The 19966-nt window shown below is 42.0% G+C and overlaps 1 protein-coding gene across 2 annotated transcripts in view; it reads right to left on the reverse strand.

Moving 5' to 3' along the window:
* Positions 1–2505, reverse strand: part of LOC121721443 (thrombospondin type-1 domain-containing protein 7A) — a 110007-nt gene extending 107502 nt beyond the window's left edge. For both annotated transcript variants that reach the window (XM_042108371.1, XM_042108370.1), the window contains exon 1: positions 1676–2505. In XM_042108371.1, the coding sequence (XP_041964305.1) occupies positions 1676–1838 (163 nt within the window). In that variant the 5' untranslated portion in view covers positions 1839–2505. The remainder of the gene's footprint in view (positions 1–1675) is intronic.
* Between the last annotated feature and the right edge of the window lie 17461 nt (positions 2506–19966).

The raw sequence follows: 19966 nt of genomic DNA on the forward strand, positions 1-19966 counted from the left end.
GCACACACACACACACACACACACACACACACATCTCTCCCACCTCTCATCTGCTTCATTATGCACTTATGCACATGTCACACGTCAAAACTGCCACTTCCTCCCTTCCCCTTTGAGCTCTCTCTCTCTTTCTCCTGCTCTTCCACACTCTTTCTTCCCCCTCTACTCCAGTTTCAGTGCGTCAACATTTGCTGAATTTTATGAGTCCCTGAACTAACAGCAAGGTATATTGCTGATGGAGTATATGGAGCCTCATGATGGATGTATCGATAGGCCAATCCTCAGGCTGGAGTACCAGAGCTGAGGCAGTGCAGCTGGTGGTGACACACAAAATGTCCCCCCACCTCTGCAATAAGAGCGTAATCCCACTCGGAAAACAAACTGCTCTTGATTAACACATTTCAAATGAGGCAAGAAATGGAAAAAAGAAAGGTAGCTTTGCTTGGGTCTCGTTAAAAGAAGCCTGCAGAGTGCAACGCTGAAAGGGTTTTTTCTGCCTTTTTCTTTTTTATTCGTCTGTGTTGGTGGAGGAAAACATAATTACTGTGACCTACGGGGGGATATATGTAGGTTAAGTTTGCCCAGTGCTCCATTTCTCCCCATCCCCGCTCTACAGGATGTTTTCACAGTATAAATCCCGGCTTCTCTAATCTCCTTACTCAGCTCCAACCTCTTTAAAAATTCAGGAGCGTAGAAGCAACATTGCGTCGCTTCAAGATCTGGACTGTCCAGCCGGCGGGGACCACACCAGACAGTGGCGGGTCTCTCCATCTACGAAGAGGTTTGTCCAACCATCCTGAACATGTACGCAGATGATGAGTGCATGTAGTCCAGCAGCATCGACTGTGTCCCTTTGGGTCATCTGGGTACCTTTATGCACCGCCAGCTAAAGGCTCTCTGTCTGTCTACGCAGTCTGTCATAGTAAATGATGCGATTCAAACGTAAACCTTATCATATTGCTGCACTTTAGTCAACGTATCATTTCATGGTCTCTCAGTGGCATTGATCTGCAGGGATCAATAGGGAGGCAGCAAAAAATGACACCGCCGGGAGGCAGATCAATACACGACAACACTTTTCTCATAAAGTACCCCCTCTCCCTGCTAACAAAAATTAAGTGTGTGTTCAATTAATACTTTCCAAGACTCCCCATTTCTTGCGACTCCTTGACTTGACACACACACACACACACACACACACACACACACACACACACACGGAGCGGTGGAGGCCGACACATCTGTTTATCTCTTCCCATCATCTGACTGCGTTTATCACACTTTAGAGCCGCCTATATACACTTAAGATACTAATACAGGAAGCTCTCCAGACATCAATTTTCAAAGCCTCTTAGTGGCAAAACTGACACATTATATGCATGTAGCATGTAGTATGCACTTATACCTGGGTCTTTGGCAAAATTACAACACATCCTTGTAGTTCACTGGGTGTGGAAGAAAACCAATAAAGAAAAACAGCAGTTCACTTAGGAAATGAAATAAAAATTATCCGTTCATCTACCCACACAATGCATATAGAGTGTGTATGCCCCATTGCGGACTACACAATCAGAGAAGCTCAATAACTTCAAAAGGAGAAATACCTGTGCACTATACAGATACAACACTGTAAGATAGTCTTCAGTTAAAAGAGTCTCAGAGCAAATGAGCCTACCTGTTTCCCAGAAATACAGTGATGACTTGGGTTCCTCCGAGGTCTGCGAGTGCACCGTCCAGGCACCGGTGAGCAGCAGGAGTATCCTCCAGAGACAGAGCCCAGCGCAGGGCCAGGTGCAGGCTGTCCTTGCACTGTTCCCCTTCAGCCCCATGGCGCTCATCAAAAGCGTGTAATTCCAAAGAACGGAGGACAGGAAAAAAGGACCAAAACAATAACAACAACAAAAACACAGCCACAAGCACAATAAAAAACAACAGCCACTGCAAAAAAAAAAAAAAAAAAAAAATAGCCACAGGGGAGTTTTTTTTTTTTTTAAATATATAAAAACAAAAACAAATCAGCACTTAGGTTCCACAGAGAAGAGGACAGGGAGAAGAGTGTTGCTGGGAAGATGGGTTTGATGGCAGTTCCCCGTTTTGAAGGGCAGGCAAGGGGTGACAGATTCCTCCTCTTCCTCTTCTACTGTTTCCTCCTCTTCCTCTTCTTCCTCCGCGTGCTCTGCTCTGCTCCCTTCTTCCGCGAGCTGGCGGGAGGGGATGGAACGTGGGGGAACGAGCTCCGGCTGTTACCGGGGGAACAATGGAGAGCAGGAGCGAGCCGGGAGCAGCGTGCACCACTACTGCTGCTACTGCTGCCTTCTGACTGCGGCTAACGCGGCACCTCCCCTCCCTCCCTCTCCCTCTCTCTCTCCCTCTCTCTCTTACTCCCTCTCTCTCTCTCTCTAGCTTACCTACCGCTAAGTCCTTCCCTCTATCTCGCACTCTGCTGTTCTCTCGCCTGTGCTCTGTCTCTCCTCCCTTTAGTTACTCCTTTACTCTTTCACTCTCTCTCTTTCTCTCTCTCTCTCCCATCTTCCAGTGTCTCCAAGTGACTTGCTCTCACTCTCTCATCTGTTCATACTCACTCACTCTCACTCTTTTTCCTCCCTCTCACTCTCTCATCTGTTCATACTCACTCACTCTCACTCTTTCTCCTCCCTCTCTCTCATCTGTTCATACTCACTCACTCCCTCTCTCTCATCTGTTCATACTCACTCTCTCTCACTCTTTCTCCTCCCTCTCTCTCTCTCATCTGTTCATACTCACTCTCTCTCACTCTTTCTCCTCCCTCTCTCTCTCTCCCACTCATTTCTCTTTTCACTCCCTCCCTCCCTTTTTTCAGTGTGTGTCTGTCTGTCTGTCTCTCTGTCTGTCTGTCTGTCTGTCTGTCTGTCTCTCGCTCCTCGTTACCCTCTGATGTGTAAGGATGGGAGCTCAAAGGACCAGAGGCAAGAGAGATCCATCCGTAGACGGTGGCATGCAAAGATTCTCAGTGGGAGGGGCTTTGGTGAGACGGGGCAGGAGAGGGGGCTTAGGGAGGAACAACAGCTCAGTGAGACAAGCAATATAGATGACAAATAGCAACTTCACAAGTGACTTATTGTGCAGGGCTGGTTTGGAGAGACTGGAGCTTCAGTGATTTACTAAGAGCTACACGGTAAAAAATCTGTGTGAATAAAAGTGAATAAAAAATTCAGTGTGGTTCGTCTGTAAGACCGCATCACTGTATCAAAGACCACAGACCACATTTTAAAAAGAAGCATATTGAAGCCGAAAAAAAGACTCAACGAATAACTGATGCCAAATGCAACCATAAAAGAAGATATTCTAAATCAAGCGGAGGTTTTATAAATCAGCTCTGGACCAGAGTATTTCACTAGCGTGCAAAAAGACCAGTGCCCTCTGAGGACTCGGCAGCATTTCAAATGCCTCGCAAATGCTTCAAAGAACAGAGAATTTATTGGCTGAAGGTCTGGCCAATTCAGCTTTGTTAACATTTCAGCTTTGTTAACATTTCAGCTCTGCTGCTTAAACTACATGCTTGATCAAGTATTCACAATCATTCAAAACAATAGAAGATTATGAAGAATTATAGAAAAATAAACACTACCATTATAGTAACTTGTGTTTTTGAAGAAATGATAGCCCTTGCTGGATATGTTTTACTCTTTGCACATTATTTCCACAGCTTTGGGGTTCTTTAAGGAATACTGTACACAGTAAGCTCACCCCGAGATGGGTAAATTATTTACTGACGCCCTCGCTCAATTAAAGTCATGCAGAATTCATGCTGTGTGCTTTTTATGAATGGTGTTTTGGTGGAGTGTCTGTCAGCACTATGGGCACTGACTGAGGCCCGGGGGGGTCATGATGTGTGTGTGTGTGTGTGTGTGTGTGTGTGTGTGTGTGTGTGTGTGTGTCCTCCCTCGGTTGGCTGCACCGCTAGAGCCAGTGGCAGTGAGTGAACCCTGCTCCAACAAACAACCTGCCCCACTTAATGTCACTGGACATTTATCACCGGGGGTCTATATCCCTTCCACTGGTAGTGGGAAACACCCTTTGGAAAGGGAAAAGAAAAGAGAGTGAAATCCTCGTTTGACAATCCAGTGGAGCAAGGAGCTTTGATCCTTAAAATGCAGCAGAGGAGCAGAGTTTGTTGTTTGTTTTGAGGGGTTTTTGTTCAGGGTATAAGATTTTTCTCTTTTAGTTGTTTTTGGTTGGTTGGTTATTTTTGAAAGGGCTTTTTTTTTTTAAAGGATAAAAACAGTTGCCTGGGAACCTGCAGAGATTTCCTGAGAGGAGAGTGTATGATTTGATTAAAGATGCTTTGTGATTTGGTAGCGTGGGACGCCATCTATCCAAACAGGATTGGGCACCGATACTGTGCAGGTTAAGAGAATTAATGGAGGGAGGATGAACGTATAAAAATAGAGGAGTGGGAAGAGATGCAGCAGCAGCAGCATCGATGGCGACAAGGGAAGGAGGGGCCGGTTCAAATCCATATCCCCGTCATGATACGCAACGTTTCATGGCGTAATCTCACGGGATTCTTGCTTGCACAAGTCCTTAACTGGGCCAGATAAACAGCTTGTTTGTTTGTCCCAGAGCAACCGGATCCCAGCGGAGCTGCCAAACAGCCGCCAACCAGCATGGATATATATTCAGCTTTCCCTCAGTTCACCCTCAAACCACAGGGGAGTGAAAACCCATTGGAGATGATTCATCAGGATATTGATACAAATTAGCCCCCTCACTTATAAAATGAACAGCTCAAAAGAAACAGCTATCCTAGACATTAATAATGCATTATGTTTCAACTCCCTGTGGGAACATTATTAAGCAAGTGAGTAATAGGTGGCATTGTGTTCAACTTCCTCTCTACAGGTTGCAGGTACATCACTGTGCTCATTCACAACTAGATGTACCACAGAGCGGTACAAAATATGACCGCCGATTTATTCCACAAAAATAAATCACGCTGAAAGGCCTATATGATTCTAACTGTCCCACTAAATTGCATTATCCACACTCAATTCTCACTGGTATCTGCTAGACAACAAGATTAGTTCATAGATTTCACATGTAAAATTAATTTTATACAACCCCACCCCCATCTTGCCTGTTCATAATTCTGAGAAATTCTTGTGTGCATGTGTGCGTGTATATGTTTATGTTTATGTGTGTGTGTGTGTGTGTGTGTGTGTGTGTGTGTGTGTGCCTGCGTATGTGCCTGTGTTTGTGCATGTGCATGCATGCGTACATATGTCTACTGTGTGAGTACTGTATGTGTCATACGTAGGATTACTGTGAATGTATGTGTGTGCGTGTGTATCTGTTTATGCACATGTGTGCACATGGAATGGGTTAAGATGACCCCTGGAGGCAAATATACGGAAAAAATTGGTCATCCTAGGCCCTACGGTTCTCAAGATATATTTACAGAAAACTGTGCCTGCCCTACCCTCCTTTCGGGGGGTTCAGTCCAGCGGGGGGGGCTACAGATCAAAACGAAAAATGATGGTTCCATGCTATCCATGTGGGGTTACATGCCCACCAAGTTTCGTGTACCCCGGTCTTTCAGTGTCCCGGGAATCCTTGTTGGTGTACGGTCACTAAATGTACACATAAATTATTTTATTGTAAGGCCCCCCATGAACGAAAGTTCACAAGATTTGGCATGCAGTCGGAGGGTGTCATAATGATCCTACAATTTTTTGCTTTTTAATTTTTAACTAGGTGGCGCTATACATGAAATAAGTGGTAATGGGATGGGTTGACATGCCCCCTTAAGACCAACATACAAAAAAAATGTGGACCTCCTAGGCCCTACGGTTCTCGAGATATTCACAGAAAACTGTCTCCGGCCACCTACAGGCCAGTTGGTGTATAGTAACATAAATTAATTTATTGTGTGGCCCCCCATGAGCGGAATTCCACGAAACTTGGCATGCATTCAGAGGGTGTCATAATGATCCTACACTTCCAATTTCGTGCAGTTTTGACTATGTTAGGTCACAGATACCTGCGATTACAACACCTCATTTTTACTTTTTTGTGTTTAACTAGGTGGCGCTATACATGAAATGAGTGGTTATGGAATGGGTTGACATGACCCCTTGAGATCAACATACAAAAAAATGGTCCTCCTAAACCCTACGGTTCTCGAGATATTCACAGAAAACTGTGTCTGCCCTACCCTCCTTTCGGGGGGTCCAGTTTAGATCAAAACAAAAAACGATGGTTCCATGCTATCCATGTGGGGTTACATGCCCACCAAGTTTCGTGTACCCCGGTCTTTCAGTGTCCCGGGAATCCTTGTTGGTGTACGGTCACTAAATGTACACATAAATTATTTTATTGTAAGGCCCCCCATGAACGAAAGTTCACAAGATTTGGCATGCAGTCGGAGGGTGTCATAATGATCCTACACTTTCAATTTTTTGCTTTTTAATTTTTAACTAGGTGGCGCTATACATGAAATAAGTGGTAATGGGATGGGTTGACATGCCCCCTTAAGACCAACATACAAAAAAAATGTGGACCTCCTAGGCCCTACGGTTCTCGAGATATTCACAGAAAACTGTCTCCGGCCACCTACAGGCCAGTTGGTGTATAGTAACATAAATTAATTTATTGTGTGGCCCCCCATGAGCGGAATTCCACGAAACTTGGCATGCATTCAGAGGGTGTCATAATGATCCTACACTTCCAATTTCGTGCAGTTTTGACTATGTTAGGTCACAGATACCTGCGATTACAACACCTCATTTTTACTTTTTTGTGTTTAACTAGGTGGCGCTATACATGAAATGAGTGGTTATGGAATGGGTTGACATGACCCCTTGAGATCAACATACAAAAAAATGGTCCTCCTAAACCCTACGGTTCTCGAGATATTCACAGAAAACTGTGTCTGCCCTACCCTCCTTTCGGGGGGTCCAGTTTAGATCAAAACAAAAAACGATGGTTCCATGCTATCCATGTGGGGTTACATGCCCACCAAGTTTCGTGTACCCCGGTCACAGGAATCCTTGACAGAAATTTGGACATGCGAAAAAAAAAAAACCTAAACCGATATGATAATAAGGTGTTGTCCTGAATATTTCATGTAGTACAAAAAATGTATGTGTCAAAATAAAAGCCAAGACTATAAGCTATTGAGCTATGAGCTCCATCCCTTTCCTTGCCAAATCCCAAAAGCCTTGCCAAACCCTTGCAAATCTTTCATGCTATGTTGGCCTGTGGAAATGGGTTCATTCACGGGAGCCGCGCCTGCCACTTTCCCTCTCTGACCCCTGGCTGCTGAAGTGTTTTGCTCCATTGATTAAAAAAGTCTATAAGGGGATTGTAACCAAAGCCATCACAATAATCTCATCAGCTCTGCCACACCACTACAGCAGCAGTGAAGACACAATATGAAGGCTTGTGATGCTGAGTTACAGTAAACTCACTTACTTTTACTTACTAATAGCCAGAGTGTGTTACTAATATACAAATACACCACAGCCAAGTAGTTTGTTTGAATAAACAGGATATGATACACAACCCCAGAAAAAGTTGGGACTTTGTGTAAAATGCAAATAAAAAAAGAATGTGATAATATGAAAAACAAGTCTCGCAAACCCATATTTAGCAGCCAAAAGGACATAGACAACATATCAAATGTTGAAAATGAAAATGTATTTCCTGGAAAATATATGTTCATTTTGAATTTGATGCCAGCAACATGTTTCAAAAAAAGTTGGAACAGGGAATGTTTACCACTGTGCTGCTTCACTTCTTCATTTAACAAAATTTTGTACATGTTTAGGAACTGAGGAGACCAGTTGCTAGAGTTTTAAGAATGAAATGTTGTCCCTTTACTCCCCGATATAGGATTTCAGTTGCTCTTTTTTCACTTTTTTGTTTTTATGCCTAGGCTATACACAGATCAAGCTTGAGTTGTGTTATCAATATTTGCATAATATTTGCAAAGTCTATGAATCGCCATATTGGATGATACAAAAAGGCTAATATTTGAATTCATTTTTAAAATATGTTACTTGCGAATAGGTTGACAACGCTACAACGTCCAGTAGGTTATTAGCCCAATTACGCCGTTATAATCATGGCTATCTCTTTTTACCAGTTGCCACATATGTCTGTCCTCTTCAAAAAAAAAATGGAAGTTTGGCAAATTTGGCAGCATTTTCTTCCAATACTTTTCGTCTTTTTTTCCTGGTCTTTCTACCATCCATCCTCCCTGATGCTTATCACTACGGTAGGGCCGGCCCGGCTGGTACTAGGCTATCTGGGTATGGACCCAACTAGTTAACTTTTCTTGGGAGGGGAGAACAACCCATGCAGAGGCTGCGGTGTTAGGCATAGAATGCGAACGTGTGTAGCCAACTTTAAGAGAAGATAGACTAACGTGACAAATGTCAATATTTTTCCCTCAACCGGCCCAAAAGTGAAGCGGCCCACCGGGAATTCTCCCGATTCTCCCGATTACCCACTCCGGGCCTGCCTGGACTCTTCTTCTATGGAGAAATACTGTTTAAATATGTGCAGAATTAATTTTGCCACAGTTTTCCTGAAATAATCACGGTCTTCCCTGGAAAAGACATTGCCTGGATCGCAGAATATGTGTTGCTCAAAACATGCATACATCATTCAGAATTCATTGCGCTTTGCCAAATGTGCAAGATCCCCATGCTGTAGGCACTAATGCACCTCCACACCGTCATAGATGTTGGATTTCGAACTGAGCACTAAAACAAGTTGGATAGGTTGGATCCTTGGATAGGCCCTCTCCACTTTAGTCCAGATAAATCCATGATTTCCAAAAAGAATGGCAAATTTAGATTGGTCTAACCACAGGACCTTTTTCCATGTTACCTCAGTCCATTTTAAACAAGCTCAGGCCCAGATAAGACAGTGATATTTTCTGTCCCATGTCTCAATACAATTTTGGCTGTTACAATTGGCTGCAGTTGTTGGATTGAGTATCAAACTGTGCACATAGACAATGGTTATCAGAGGTTTTCCCGAGCCTGACAGGTCTGTTTTCAGGTCTGTTTTTGATGCAATACCAGCTGAGGTCCAAAAGACCACAGCCATCCAATATTGTTTTTCAGCTCTTTCCCTTGTTTGCAAAGACTTCTTCTCTGAATGTTTTAGTAATATTATGTCCTGTATGATGAACTCCCCAAATACGTCACAATTTCATGTTAAGAAACATTAAAATGGCAATGTTTCATCATTTGTGTACACAGGTTTACACAGAGTGATGAATACCCCTACATCTTTACTTCTAAGAGACCCTGCCTCTCTGGGATGCTCTTTTCCATACCCAATCATGTTGCCAGTTATCCTAATTAGTTGTAAAACATTCCTTCTTTTGTTTTCCTGATCATTACACTTTTCCAACATTTTGTTACCCCCGTCCCAACTTTTTTTGAAACATGTCGCTTGTACCAAATTAAAAACTAACATATATTTGCTATGAAAACTAACATATATTTGCTATGAAATAGTCACATTTTACACAACGTCCCAACTTTTTCTGTTTTGGGGTTGTATAATAATATATAATATAATAATCTAATGATGTTAAGTTTTGTATAATTAAAAATTGACCTTTGGAAATGTAATATTTGTCTTCCTTGAGACAGTTTCTCCAAGAGAGTGTTTCATGACAGAGAGAAATGTTTCATATAACATACAGATACACACACTGAGTGTGCAGGCGGTGTGAATGCGATGCTTTTTTTTTGCTTTTTTTCACTCTTTCATCACAACTTCTGTTTTGCACGATTGTATGTTGTGTTATTATATTTGTCTAGATTCTCCTCTTGAAACGCTGTCGTGTGGAGGTGAGGGAGAGGCTGCTACTTCTCCTCCTCCATCTCTATAAGGAATGTGACGCCTGTCAGGCTCCGCTGGGAAAGATTAGTGCACCATACACGAGTTAAGACGCTAAGGACAGTGACAGCAGTGCCAAAGTCAGAGCAGGCTGGCAGTAGAGGAGTCACCACGGGTGCATCTCACCCACAGAACATACATGCGCACTGAGGACCATGAACCCACGTGCACCACAATCATGATTCAATTGTCTGTCAAAGAAGAGCCAATCCTCTGAAGCATGGGTATTTACTTCTGTCAGTGCCTTGGAGCAATTTACTGTATGATGGCACTACACAATGCATGTTCAAACAAAATGGGTTTGAGTGATTTCAAAAGAAAGGATTACATTGTCATTGTCAAAGATGGCATTAACTCAGGGTCACACTTTGAAATGGCAAAAAAATATGTTTTTGTTAGTAATTTAAAGTGAACATGAATTACCCACATTCTCCTAGTCTAACTCAGAACATGAAGTGAAAAAGCCCTTCCTGCAGAGTCCTAGCAGTAAGATAAGCACACTGTGCATGCTGTGCTGTGAAAGGTGTGAAGTTATAGAAAAAGACATTTTATGCTCCACAAAGTTTTTCTCTGTGCTACCAGCTCAAAGGCATGACTTGTTGCAAAGCCAAGATGGAAGATAAAAACCCACTTGTTTTGTTTATTGATCTGATGGTTTATGAACTAGATTTGTTGTTGAATCCTGATGCAGGAGATGAAAAAGCTCTGGTGTATGTTAATACCAGGCACACTAGAATACCAATAAATCAGTGTGCCATGTTGTCCATGTTGAGAAGGCTGTATGGTTCCCAAACCCTTCCAGAGCCATCCGGGAAAACTAATTACTTAAACAGATGATCCGCAGGACAGTATGGTCAATACCCTCCCTTGCTCCCGTTAGTAATGAGCCTGCAAACTCGTTGCAAACAATAAGCCTCATGACCCGCGGTTTGTCAAGAAATGCTTTCTAAGCAAGGTATGTACTACTAAGCCATGCAAGTACAACAAAGTGTTTTCGAGCCTACGATGGCTTACACTTCACTGCACCGATGAGCGAGCCTTAAAGACCATGTGACAGAAAGGTCATTGTGTCAGGGGCAAGGGCAAAAGTCAGCGCTGGTAGCGTGTGCGGCCGTTGACGGATGGCTGTTGGGAGTGCTTGTGTTGTCCGTGTTGTAGGCTGGCCATAATGCCCTCAGGTTGCACATGGGAAAAGTGGAGAGAGGCAGCAGAGGTACCGCAAGATCGGCGGGATTAGCAGCTTACACTACCCGGCCCAGCCAATCTCCATCGGCCTCATGTGAAGTGACCGTGAGCAAAACCAATTAGGCTGATGAGAGGCTGCGAGCACAGCCTCGGACCAAAGAGTCGAGGGCCACTGCCTCTGGTAGTCACCTCCCCCCATGTGGGAAGCTTCTTTTAATGAGAGAATGTGCTGTGCTTGTTCTGTGTCACCACTGTGGGGACGATAAAGGATTGGATTCACCAGCTGGATTGACTGCAGTCTGCACTGCAAAGGCATTCAATATATTGCAGTTTAAACTGGTAAACATCTGTAGTGTAAATTAGTAAAGCTGCTCAATACTTACTCAGGGTTCATTTCCATGTGCTTACTTCGTTGGTTATGTTTGTAAACCCACAATTTATATATATGGCACATACATTAATCTTAATATCCACACTAAGCTGCCATATAGATGCTGTCATGTCCATATTTGCCACATGTCCACATAATGCATTTCTTCCTGTACATTTAATATATTGCCTATTTAATATTGACTAATCTAGACTGTTTGCTTATTCATTTGCAGAAATAAAAATAATTTGCAGAATACTGTATGCTGCTGGAATTAGAAGTTCAATCCATATCAATCCATATGTCTGACAAAGCTGATGAATGTCTTTCTGGCCTGCTGCCTCGTCCCTGTTACCCTGTTGCTTAGAGCACCGCATAAACACGGCCTCGGTCAGCCGTTCAAATCCTGAGAACACGCGGGAAGCATACAGAAAACGAGAGAGAATACATTTGGGCTGCAATCCCAGACCGCTCTGTGCGGAAATGGCTGTTACATGCATGTCCAAGGGCACGGCTACCACTTTCTGCAGACCCACGGACCAATGAACCTGTGACTTAATTAATCTGTAAGTGACTTTAGATATTAGGGTCTGTCGACTGAACAAATGCACATATAATCTCAGAGGAGTAAGGTCAGGTGTACTCAATCAGTGCTGTGACTAATGGGGGTGAAGGGGATTCAGCGAAGGCTAATGGGGTGTCCTCGGCCTGACGACTGAGGATAGAACCAATTAAATCCCTTTTTCTCATGGCACATTTCCGATGGGTCCCAAACGATGACTGGCATCTCAGTGGGGGGCTGATGAGAAGGCAAAAGTACACACTTTGCATACTTTGGTAAAAGTATAAGTAGGCCTACTGATTTAACTTCTTTACTCAAGTGAAAGTAACAAAGTATTCTTTTTGAAGGACTTTTTTACAAAAGTTAAATTAACCCAATGTGTGTCCAATAGAGTAAGGTATTTTTTGTCAGGCTTAAATTAAGCCTAGACCAATTTAAGTGCAAACCCAGCTAGTTAGCTAGTCTGAATTTGTTGGACACAAACTTGGATTTTCACCTGAAATCAGTGGGGCCTGCAGTTGCTTGGTCTTATGCACTGTGCTACTCAGCTATTAGTAGAGATGGAGAATTTCCCTGTGTGTATACACTCCAAGTTGGCAAACAATAATTTCCCTGCACTGTAGCCTATATTAATTACATGGCGGTACAGGCTATCTATGTATTTGTAAAGCAAGCACACTCAAAACTTGTTGAACTTTATGCAGCAAAACTACACACTACTTGGCACACATGCATTTTATTTGCGCAGGAGAGAATGAGAGTGCATGCACTTGTCATTGTTGCTGATAACCAGCTAACAAGGATTAGCTCATTTACCTACTGTAGGCAAGACTTCAAGGCCATGGACAAAAAACATGTTTTTGTTTTTAAACAGACAGGATGAAGGCAGCGAAGCTACAGACGTAATCTCAGCTGGGCAAGAGTGAGGTAAATAGATAGATAGATAGATAGATATATTTTTTATTGAATTTATATATAGATACTTCAAGACTGCTATTCAAAACAATATCATATCATGTTTAATGAAGCACAATGCTTTACTAATGTTAAATCACTCACACCATTTAAAATCATACACAACAGACTAAAGGTAACTCTTTCCCTTTTTGAAGGCTGCATAAAGGGATGGAGTGTGTGTGTGTGTGTGTGTGTGTGTGTGTGTGTGTTTGTGCGTTTGTGCATGTGTGTGTGTGTGTGTGTGTGTGTGCCATTACAGATATCCCTGCAGGCACCCTTGCCTGAATATTCTTAGCCTATTTGAAATCATTGATTCAGACACTTTTCTTTCATTTCACTCACATTCTTTTTCTCTTTCATTTCACTCACAATCTCCTTTTTCCTTTCCTTTTTTCTATCTATTCTGTGCCCTTGATGCATTTATTTTAATCTTCACTGGTGCTATCTTGAGACAAACATTGTTTCTGGAGTGACATACAACAGCAATTTCTCAGCATTAACACTGACACTGCATTAACACAGGAGCCAATGTCCCAGCATGGAGTGCAACATAGGCCAACATCTGTAGGTAAAGGCATTAGACTACTGGCCTACCCAACATAGGCCAACATCTGTAGGTAAAGGCATTAGACTACTGGCCTACCCAACATAGGCCAACATCTGTAGTAGGTAAAGGCATTAGACTACTGGACTACCCAACATAGGCCAACATCTGTAGGTAAAGGCATTAGACTACTGGCCTCCATTGTTGTCAGTGTGGTAGGGTATTATGATGAGTATTTGATACTTTACATAAGAAGTAGAAGATAAATTAATGAAAATAATGTTTTCCATTGTCAAATAACCATTGGGTAGTTCCAGCGTTATGGATGTGACAGTTGGACTCATATTGGTAAACAAAATGCCTTAGAGTAGGGGCAAAATTAGTATCAGTGAATTCATTTGCATAACTTTTAATGTAACCTCTGTCCTCTGAATACTGACAAATCCTCAAATTTTATATAATCATTTACATCCTAAGAATACAAGGCATTTTATCAGCATTATGGATGTGACATGAAATAGACACACTTTTATGAGAGATTACAGGTTTTCTACAAACTCTGTGAATTTTGAAGGAAACTACCGAAACTTAGATATATGTAGCATGAAGGAGACTTGAATGAACATAAAAAGTCTGTTTTTGAAGCTATGCGTCATTTTTGTAATGCATTATGTTGGAAAAACTGCCGTTATGGATGTGATAATTTCATGTTATGGATGTGACGTGTCCTCCACAAACTACATAAAACACATACTTAAGTAGTGAATTTTAATATGAAACAATTGAAATAGTAATTATGAAAAACTAACAATGAAATTATTGCTTCCTCAGTGCCCATTAAGATCCACAGGAAGAATCAGGACAAGTCATTTAAAATATAAAAAAGAAATATGTTTTTTTCTTTTACTGTCATCAATTTTGGTCATTGATTCCGGGTTACTGAAACACCATGGAACATGACATTTGTTGGCCACTCCTCCACTGCGCTAGACTAAACTAGATGTACCGCAGAGCGGTACAAAATATGACCGCCGCCCAGTCCAGCACATTTTTTCCACAAAAAGAAATCACGCTGAAAGGCCTATATGATTCTAACTGTCTCACTAAATTGCATTATCCACCCTCAATTCTCACTGGTATCTGCTAGACAACAAGTACCAAAACATGATTAGTTCATAGATTTCACATGTAAAATTCATTTTATACAACTCCACCTCCATCTTGCCTGTTCATAATTCTGAGAAATTCTTGATTGTTTGTGTTATGTTTATGTTATGTGTGTGGGTGTGTGTGTGTGTGTGTGCGTGCGTGCTTGTGTGTGCCTGCGTATGTGCCTGTGCATGCAAGCGTACATATGTCTACTGTGTGAGTATGTGTCATACGTATGATTACTGTGAATGTATGTGTGTGTGTGTGTGTGTATCTGTTTGTGCACATGTGTGCACATGAAATGGGTTAACATGACCCCTGGAGGCAAACATACGGAAAAAAATGGTCATCCTATGCCCTACGGTTCTCAAGATATTCACAGAGAACTGTGTCTGCCCTACCCTCCTTTCGGGGGGTCCAGTCCAGCGGGGGGGCTACAGATCAAAACAAAAAACGATGGTTCCATGCTATCCATGTGGGGTTACATGCCCAGCAAGTTTCGTGTACCCAGGTCTTTCAGTGTCCCGGGAATCATTGACGGAAATTTGGGCATGTCGAAAAAGAAAAAAATCTGACTAAACCTATATGACCGCCGCTTCGCTGCGCGGCGGTCATAATAACTAGCCCTACCTGAACTGTTGCACCCAAGATGATAAAATGCTTATGGTATTTTAGTCTCAAGAGCCCGCATCAACCTAGCCCATACCCACTCATCTGTGATTTGGACACTTACAGTACAAGCATGCGCGCGCCCACACACACACACACACACACACAGACAAGCACATACACACTATACGCGCACAAACACCCAAACACACAAAAACACACACAGGCACGCACGTGCGGCGTGCGCACACGCATACACCCACACATACACACACACACATTTGTATACACAAAAGCAAACTTACACATGCACACACTCATTTACATGCACATGAGTTGCAGGAGTAGGAGATGGAGACAAATTGACAAGCGTGATTTATTTTTGCGGAGAGAATGTGCAAGACCGAGCAGCGATCATATTTTCTACCGCTTTGCGGTACATCTAGTTTATTGCTGGCGTTACTCATGTTACTCTGTGGGTATTAGCACTTCAAATGCTGCCATATCGTGTTGTAAACTAGCTGCAAAGTCAGCCATCCTCACCAGCTAACACGATAATCCAGTTACTGTACAACAACAGTATGACAATTACGGGAAGATAATCGCTCAGATTTTCGTTATTAGACCACTCGAAAATAGGCTATGTCAATCACTGGAGGTATTTTAATATTATGTTTTGTTTTTCTAATGCTGAGGCCTTCCTGTGGTTTTGATCAGCCTAATAATCTCTGAAACATCAATTGTAAACACTAAGGTGAAATGTGTTGCCACCAGAACAGACAGAGGCATTATTATGCCACCAGAACAGACATTTATCAGCTTTGAGGTAAAATAAAGTCTCCAGTCTTGTAAATTCACATTATGTAACCTCCATAACGTCAAATCCATAACGCACCATTAAAGGTTTTAAAAGTAAGAGAGGGGCACAATTTGTTAATCATACTTTACATTGATATAAATCAGCTTTGCACAGACACTTTGGACATTGCTGCATCAATACTGTATGTGTAGCATAAACTTTTCCTATAAAACGTTATGGATGTGACATGGCCACGGAACTTGCTGACTTAAAAACAAAAGCCTTACAAATGTAAGGAGCTGTGCTCTTAAGGCAAACTGAGCATACACATTGCTCTACCATGGTAGAAATCTTAAATTTGTCAAATGATAACAATTTGTTGGAACTTTGAGTCCATTTATCCCCTTTTCAAATATGTATAATATTGCCATGTGAAAACTGTTGTTTCTGTATGGTTGCACACCATATTTATGATGTAAAAAGAATGTAATTCTCCATGAAATTCAATCAGATCAGTTACAAACAATAAAATATAGACCTAAATGAACATTTTAACAATAGTTTTATTTGTGTGTGCACAACTTTTTTTCCATGGTAAGGATGACCTTTGCATGGAATTGCCCCATTGGTTTGTCATCCTTGTAAGTTGCGCCATTATCCATTTAGGTTGATATCGGTCTTTATGTCTGGAAAGCACAATGACGCAAAATAAAAATGATCTTCCCTCAAATGCATTAAAAGGAAAGTAACAAATCTGATTTGAAAATGTAGAGTAGAAAGTACATTTACACAAGTACCAAAATATTTCTGTTAATATGTAAGTGAATGAAAGTAAAAAGTTGCCAGAAAAAAACGAATACTCCTGTAAAGATAGGCTACTTAAAATGCTCCTTATTAAGTAGTAACAATGTATTTAAAATGTTCCTTATTAAGTAAAGTAACAATGTATGTGTATTCCGTTACTTCCCACCTCTGTCACTCCAGGGCATGACATTTCTTGAGTGTACATAGTTAAGTAGTGTTCCTCTTTCATTTGCAATAAAGCACTCAAGATCCATTTTTATAAAGATGCAGAAGGAAACTTGAGAACAATTTAGTTTCATTTCATAATCCACTCTGATGTGATGCAAATGACTTCAGTTTAGTAGCAAAGGACATGTTTTAATTCCAGGATCTTTTCCCTTCCAAAGGATTAATGCTGCAGAAATTGTTTCAGACAGAAACTCTGGGTTCACACTTCCCAGTGAGGTGTGAGATGAAGTGGGTCTGCATTGTTCTTGAGTGTCAATTTTTAAATGGGTCAGCTGTTGAGACAAGCCCCTTACCAAGGCCAAGATAGAACGAGGTCAAACCCAACTCTTCTGCTGGCAACTTCCCTTGGATTAAGCCATTTGAAGTAGAAGCCACGGGTAGTTACACATGCCAATCCACCACTTTTACGAGCAGAAGGAGAAAGAAACGTGCAAAAACAAATAAGGCATCTAATGGGGTCTCGGCCCCATAGGGCTGTGCCACTGCCACGGGGGATGACTGTGGGATGTGTGTGTGTGTGTGTGTGTGTGTGTGTGTGTGTGTGTGTGTGTGTGTGTGTGTGTGTGTGGTCATGGCAGATGAAAGCAACAGCACACCTTTTCACATTCACAGCAATCACAGAGCTGTCAACCCAGTGATCCTTATCACAGTCAATTATTGTCCCACCCGCTGCACGCTCAAATATAGAGGTTTTCAGAGTGGCATGTCCATCATAATCCTTTTCAAATATATATATATATATATATATATATATATATATATATATATATATATAAAAAAGTCTGATAAAAGACAAAAGACAACATTTTAAAAATACTCCCTGGAACAAACACATCTGCAAGCTGCATCACCTCTGACCTTTACTGCAACACCTTCATTATAGGGGACGGATCCTTCAGCTATTGCACCTGTCAATCTGTGTCACCATGGTGATGGACCCTGACTGCCCATGACAGGCCGGCTTGTGAGCTGTTCATTAGTCTCTTGCTGCCACTTGTCATGCGTCACAGAAGGAGGCTGGCAGACACGACGGTGTCAAACTGTCCACATTCTCTGTGGTTTGGGGGCTTTTGTTTCGTACCAGCAATAGTGACTATCATTATATATTATTAACAGAATAATAATGTGAACTACAGTGATATAATAGACCATAAAAAAGAGATTAATATCACATTATTGTGCTCAAAGATTCTAACAGAATGTTTTTTGAAGAATTTATTTTCTATGACCTTTATAAGTGAGTGCATGAGTGCAAGCAAATATAGCAACCATCCAATAATTCATACAATTTCATGCCAACATAAAAAACATCTGAGGTCTGCCTGGTGCCCTACACACACACACACACACACCTGGTGCACTAAATGGATCTTGCCTCCCAGCACTATATGGTCAAAGAGTGCCTGCTTGGTTGGTCCCCTGTTAAGGCTTCAGAGAGTGTGCCCCTCATATCCCCCCCCCCCCTCCCCCCCCACACACACACACAAACCCCAACTCCAGTCAGCCACTGGAGCCTAGAGGAGGGGTAGAGGGACGATGGTGGCTACACTTCATAGAGCTTGACCTACAACCAGCAGGCATAGGCTTTGTTGCCCCCACCACCACCATCGCCAGCGCCGCCCTACTTCCCCCTGCCTTGCTAACACATGTCCCTCCACCACAGTGCTTTCTGTCCGTTTGCAAATCACACAGCAATTTGATAAATTGAAAAGGTTATTTAAGGGAGATTAGCACCGAGTGGTTGCAATTAAATCTGTCCTGTCCTCTCACAGAGCCACACAAAGCTATATGGTACTAGCTTCTAGCTTGCATTGCATGTGTGTGTGTGTGTGTGTGTGTGAGAGAGAGAGAGAGAGAGAGTGTGTGTGACAATTAATGCTGATTAAAAACAAATTCAAAAGGTAGACATGGTTTGCAAATGGCACCATCAACCCTATCCTGATGTCTATGCCAGGCACTCTTACATGCACTACTCTGAGCAACAACAAAAAAAAGAAGACGAAAAAAAAAAACAGAATTGAGAATAGAGCACTAATCCCACTACAGCCTGACGGTCCAAAAACAAGATTAGCAGACTGCACTCCCAATGAGAAATGAGTAATTGACCTTGGATGAGTTCAGGCATCAGACTCCACCATTCCAAGCTCTCGGGCAGGCACACAGAAGCACTCTTCAAAGTTAGAATGTGAATGGACATCACAAAGAACTTAAGGACAATCAGAGAACTGATAGCCTTTACTTTCCTTTACTGTTTATTACAGCCTTGAGGGTCATGTTACAAAAACAGGGCACTGTGTTGCAGAAAGTTTCCTCATGGGGTTATATAATCTTTTTCCATTTTGTGTGGCACCATAACAAAAGTCATATTAGGATAATCCAGACATTACGGGTAAAAAAACATACTCAGATATATCACAGTCATGCAACACCAGACTCTGAGGATAAAAAAGCATACTGTGGAGCTAGCATTGGTCAGATACAGCTATAGATACAAGATAACTCCTACTGTGGAGCTAGCATTGGTCAGATACAGCTACAGATACAAGATAACTCCTACTGTGGAGCTAGCATTGGTCAGATACAGCTACAGATACAAGATAACTAGACTAGTGTACCGCACATCCAAGCAGGTCTTTCATTGGAATTTGGACAATCAAGACAATCTACATTTTAACACCTCTAAAGCATGTAGAGATCAAAATACTGATGGATAAAAAAACATACAACTTAGGCTCAGCTAAAAACATACACACAAACGAAAACACACCCACACACACAGACACACACACACACACAGACACACACACACACACAGGCAGTGTTTTTACTCTGTGGTACAGCAAATACCACAACCATTCA

Source organism: Alosa sapidissima, chromosome 10 (assembly GCF_018492685.1).
Source record: "Alosa sapidissima isolate fAloSap1 chromosome 10, fAloSap1.pri, whole genome shotgun sequence".
Classification (NCBI taxonomy): domain Eukaryota; kingdom Metazoa; phylum Chordata; class Actinopteri; order Clupeiformes; family Clupeidae; genus Alosa; species Alosa sapidissima.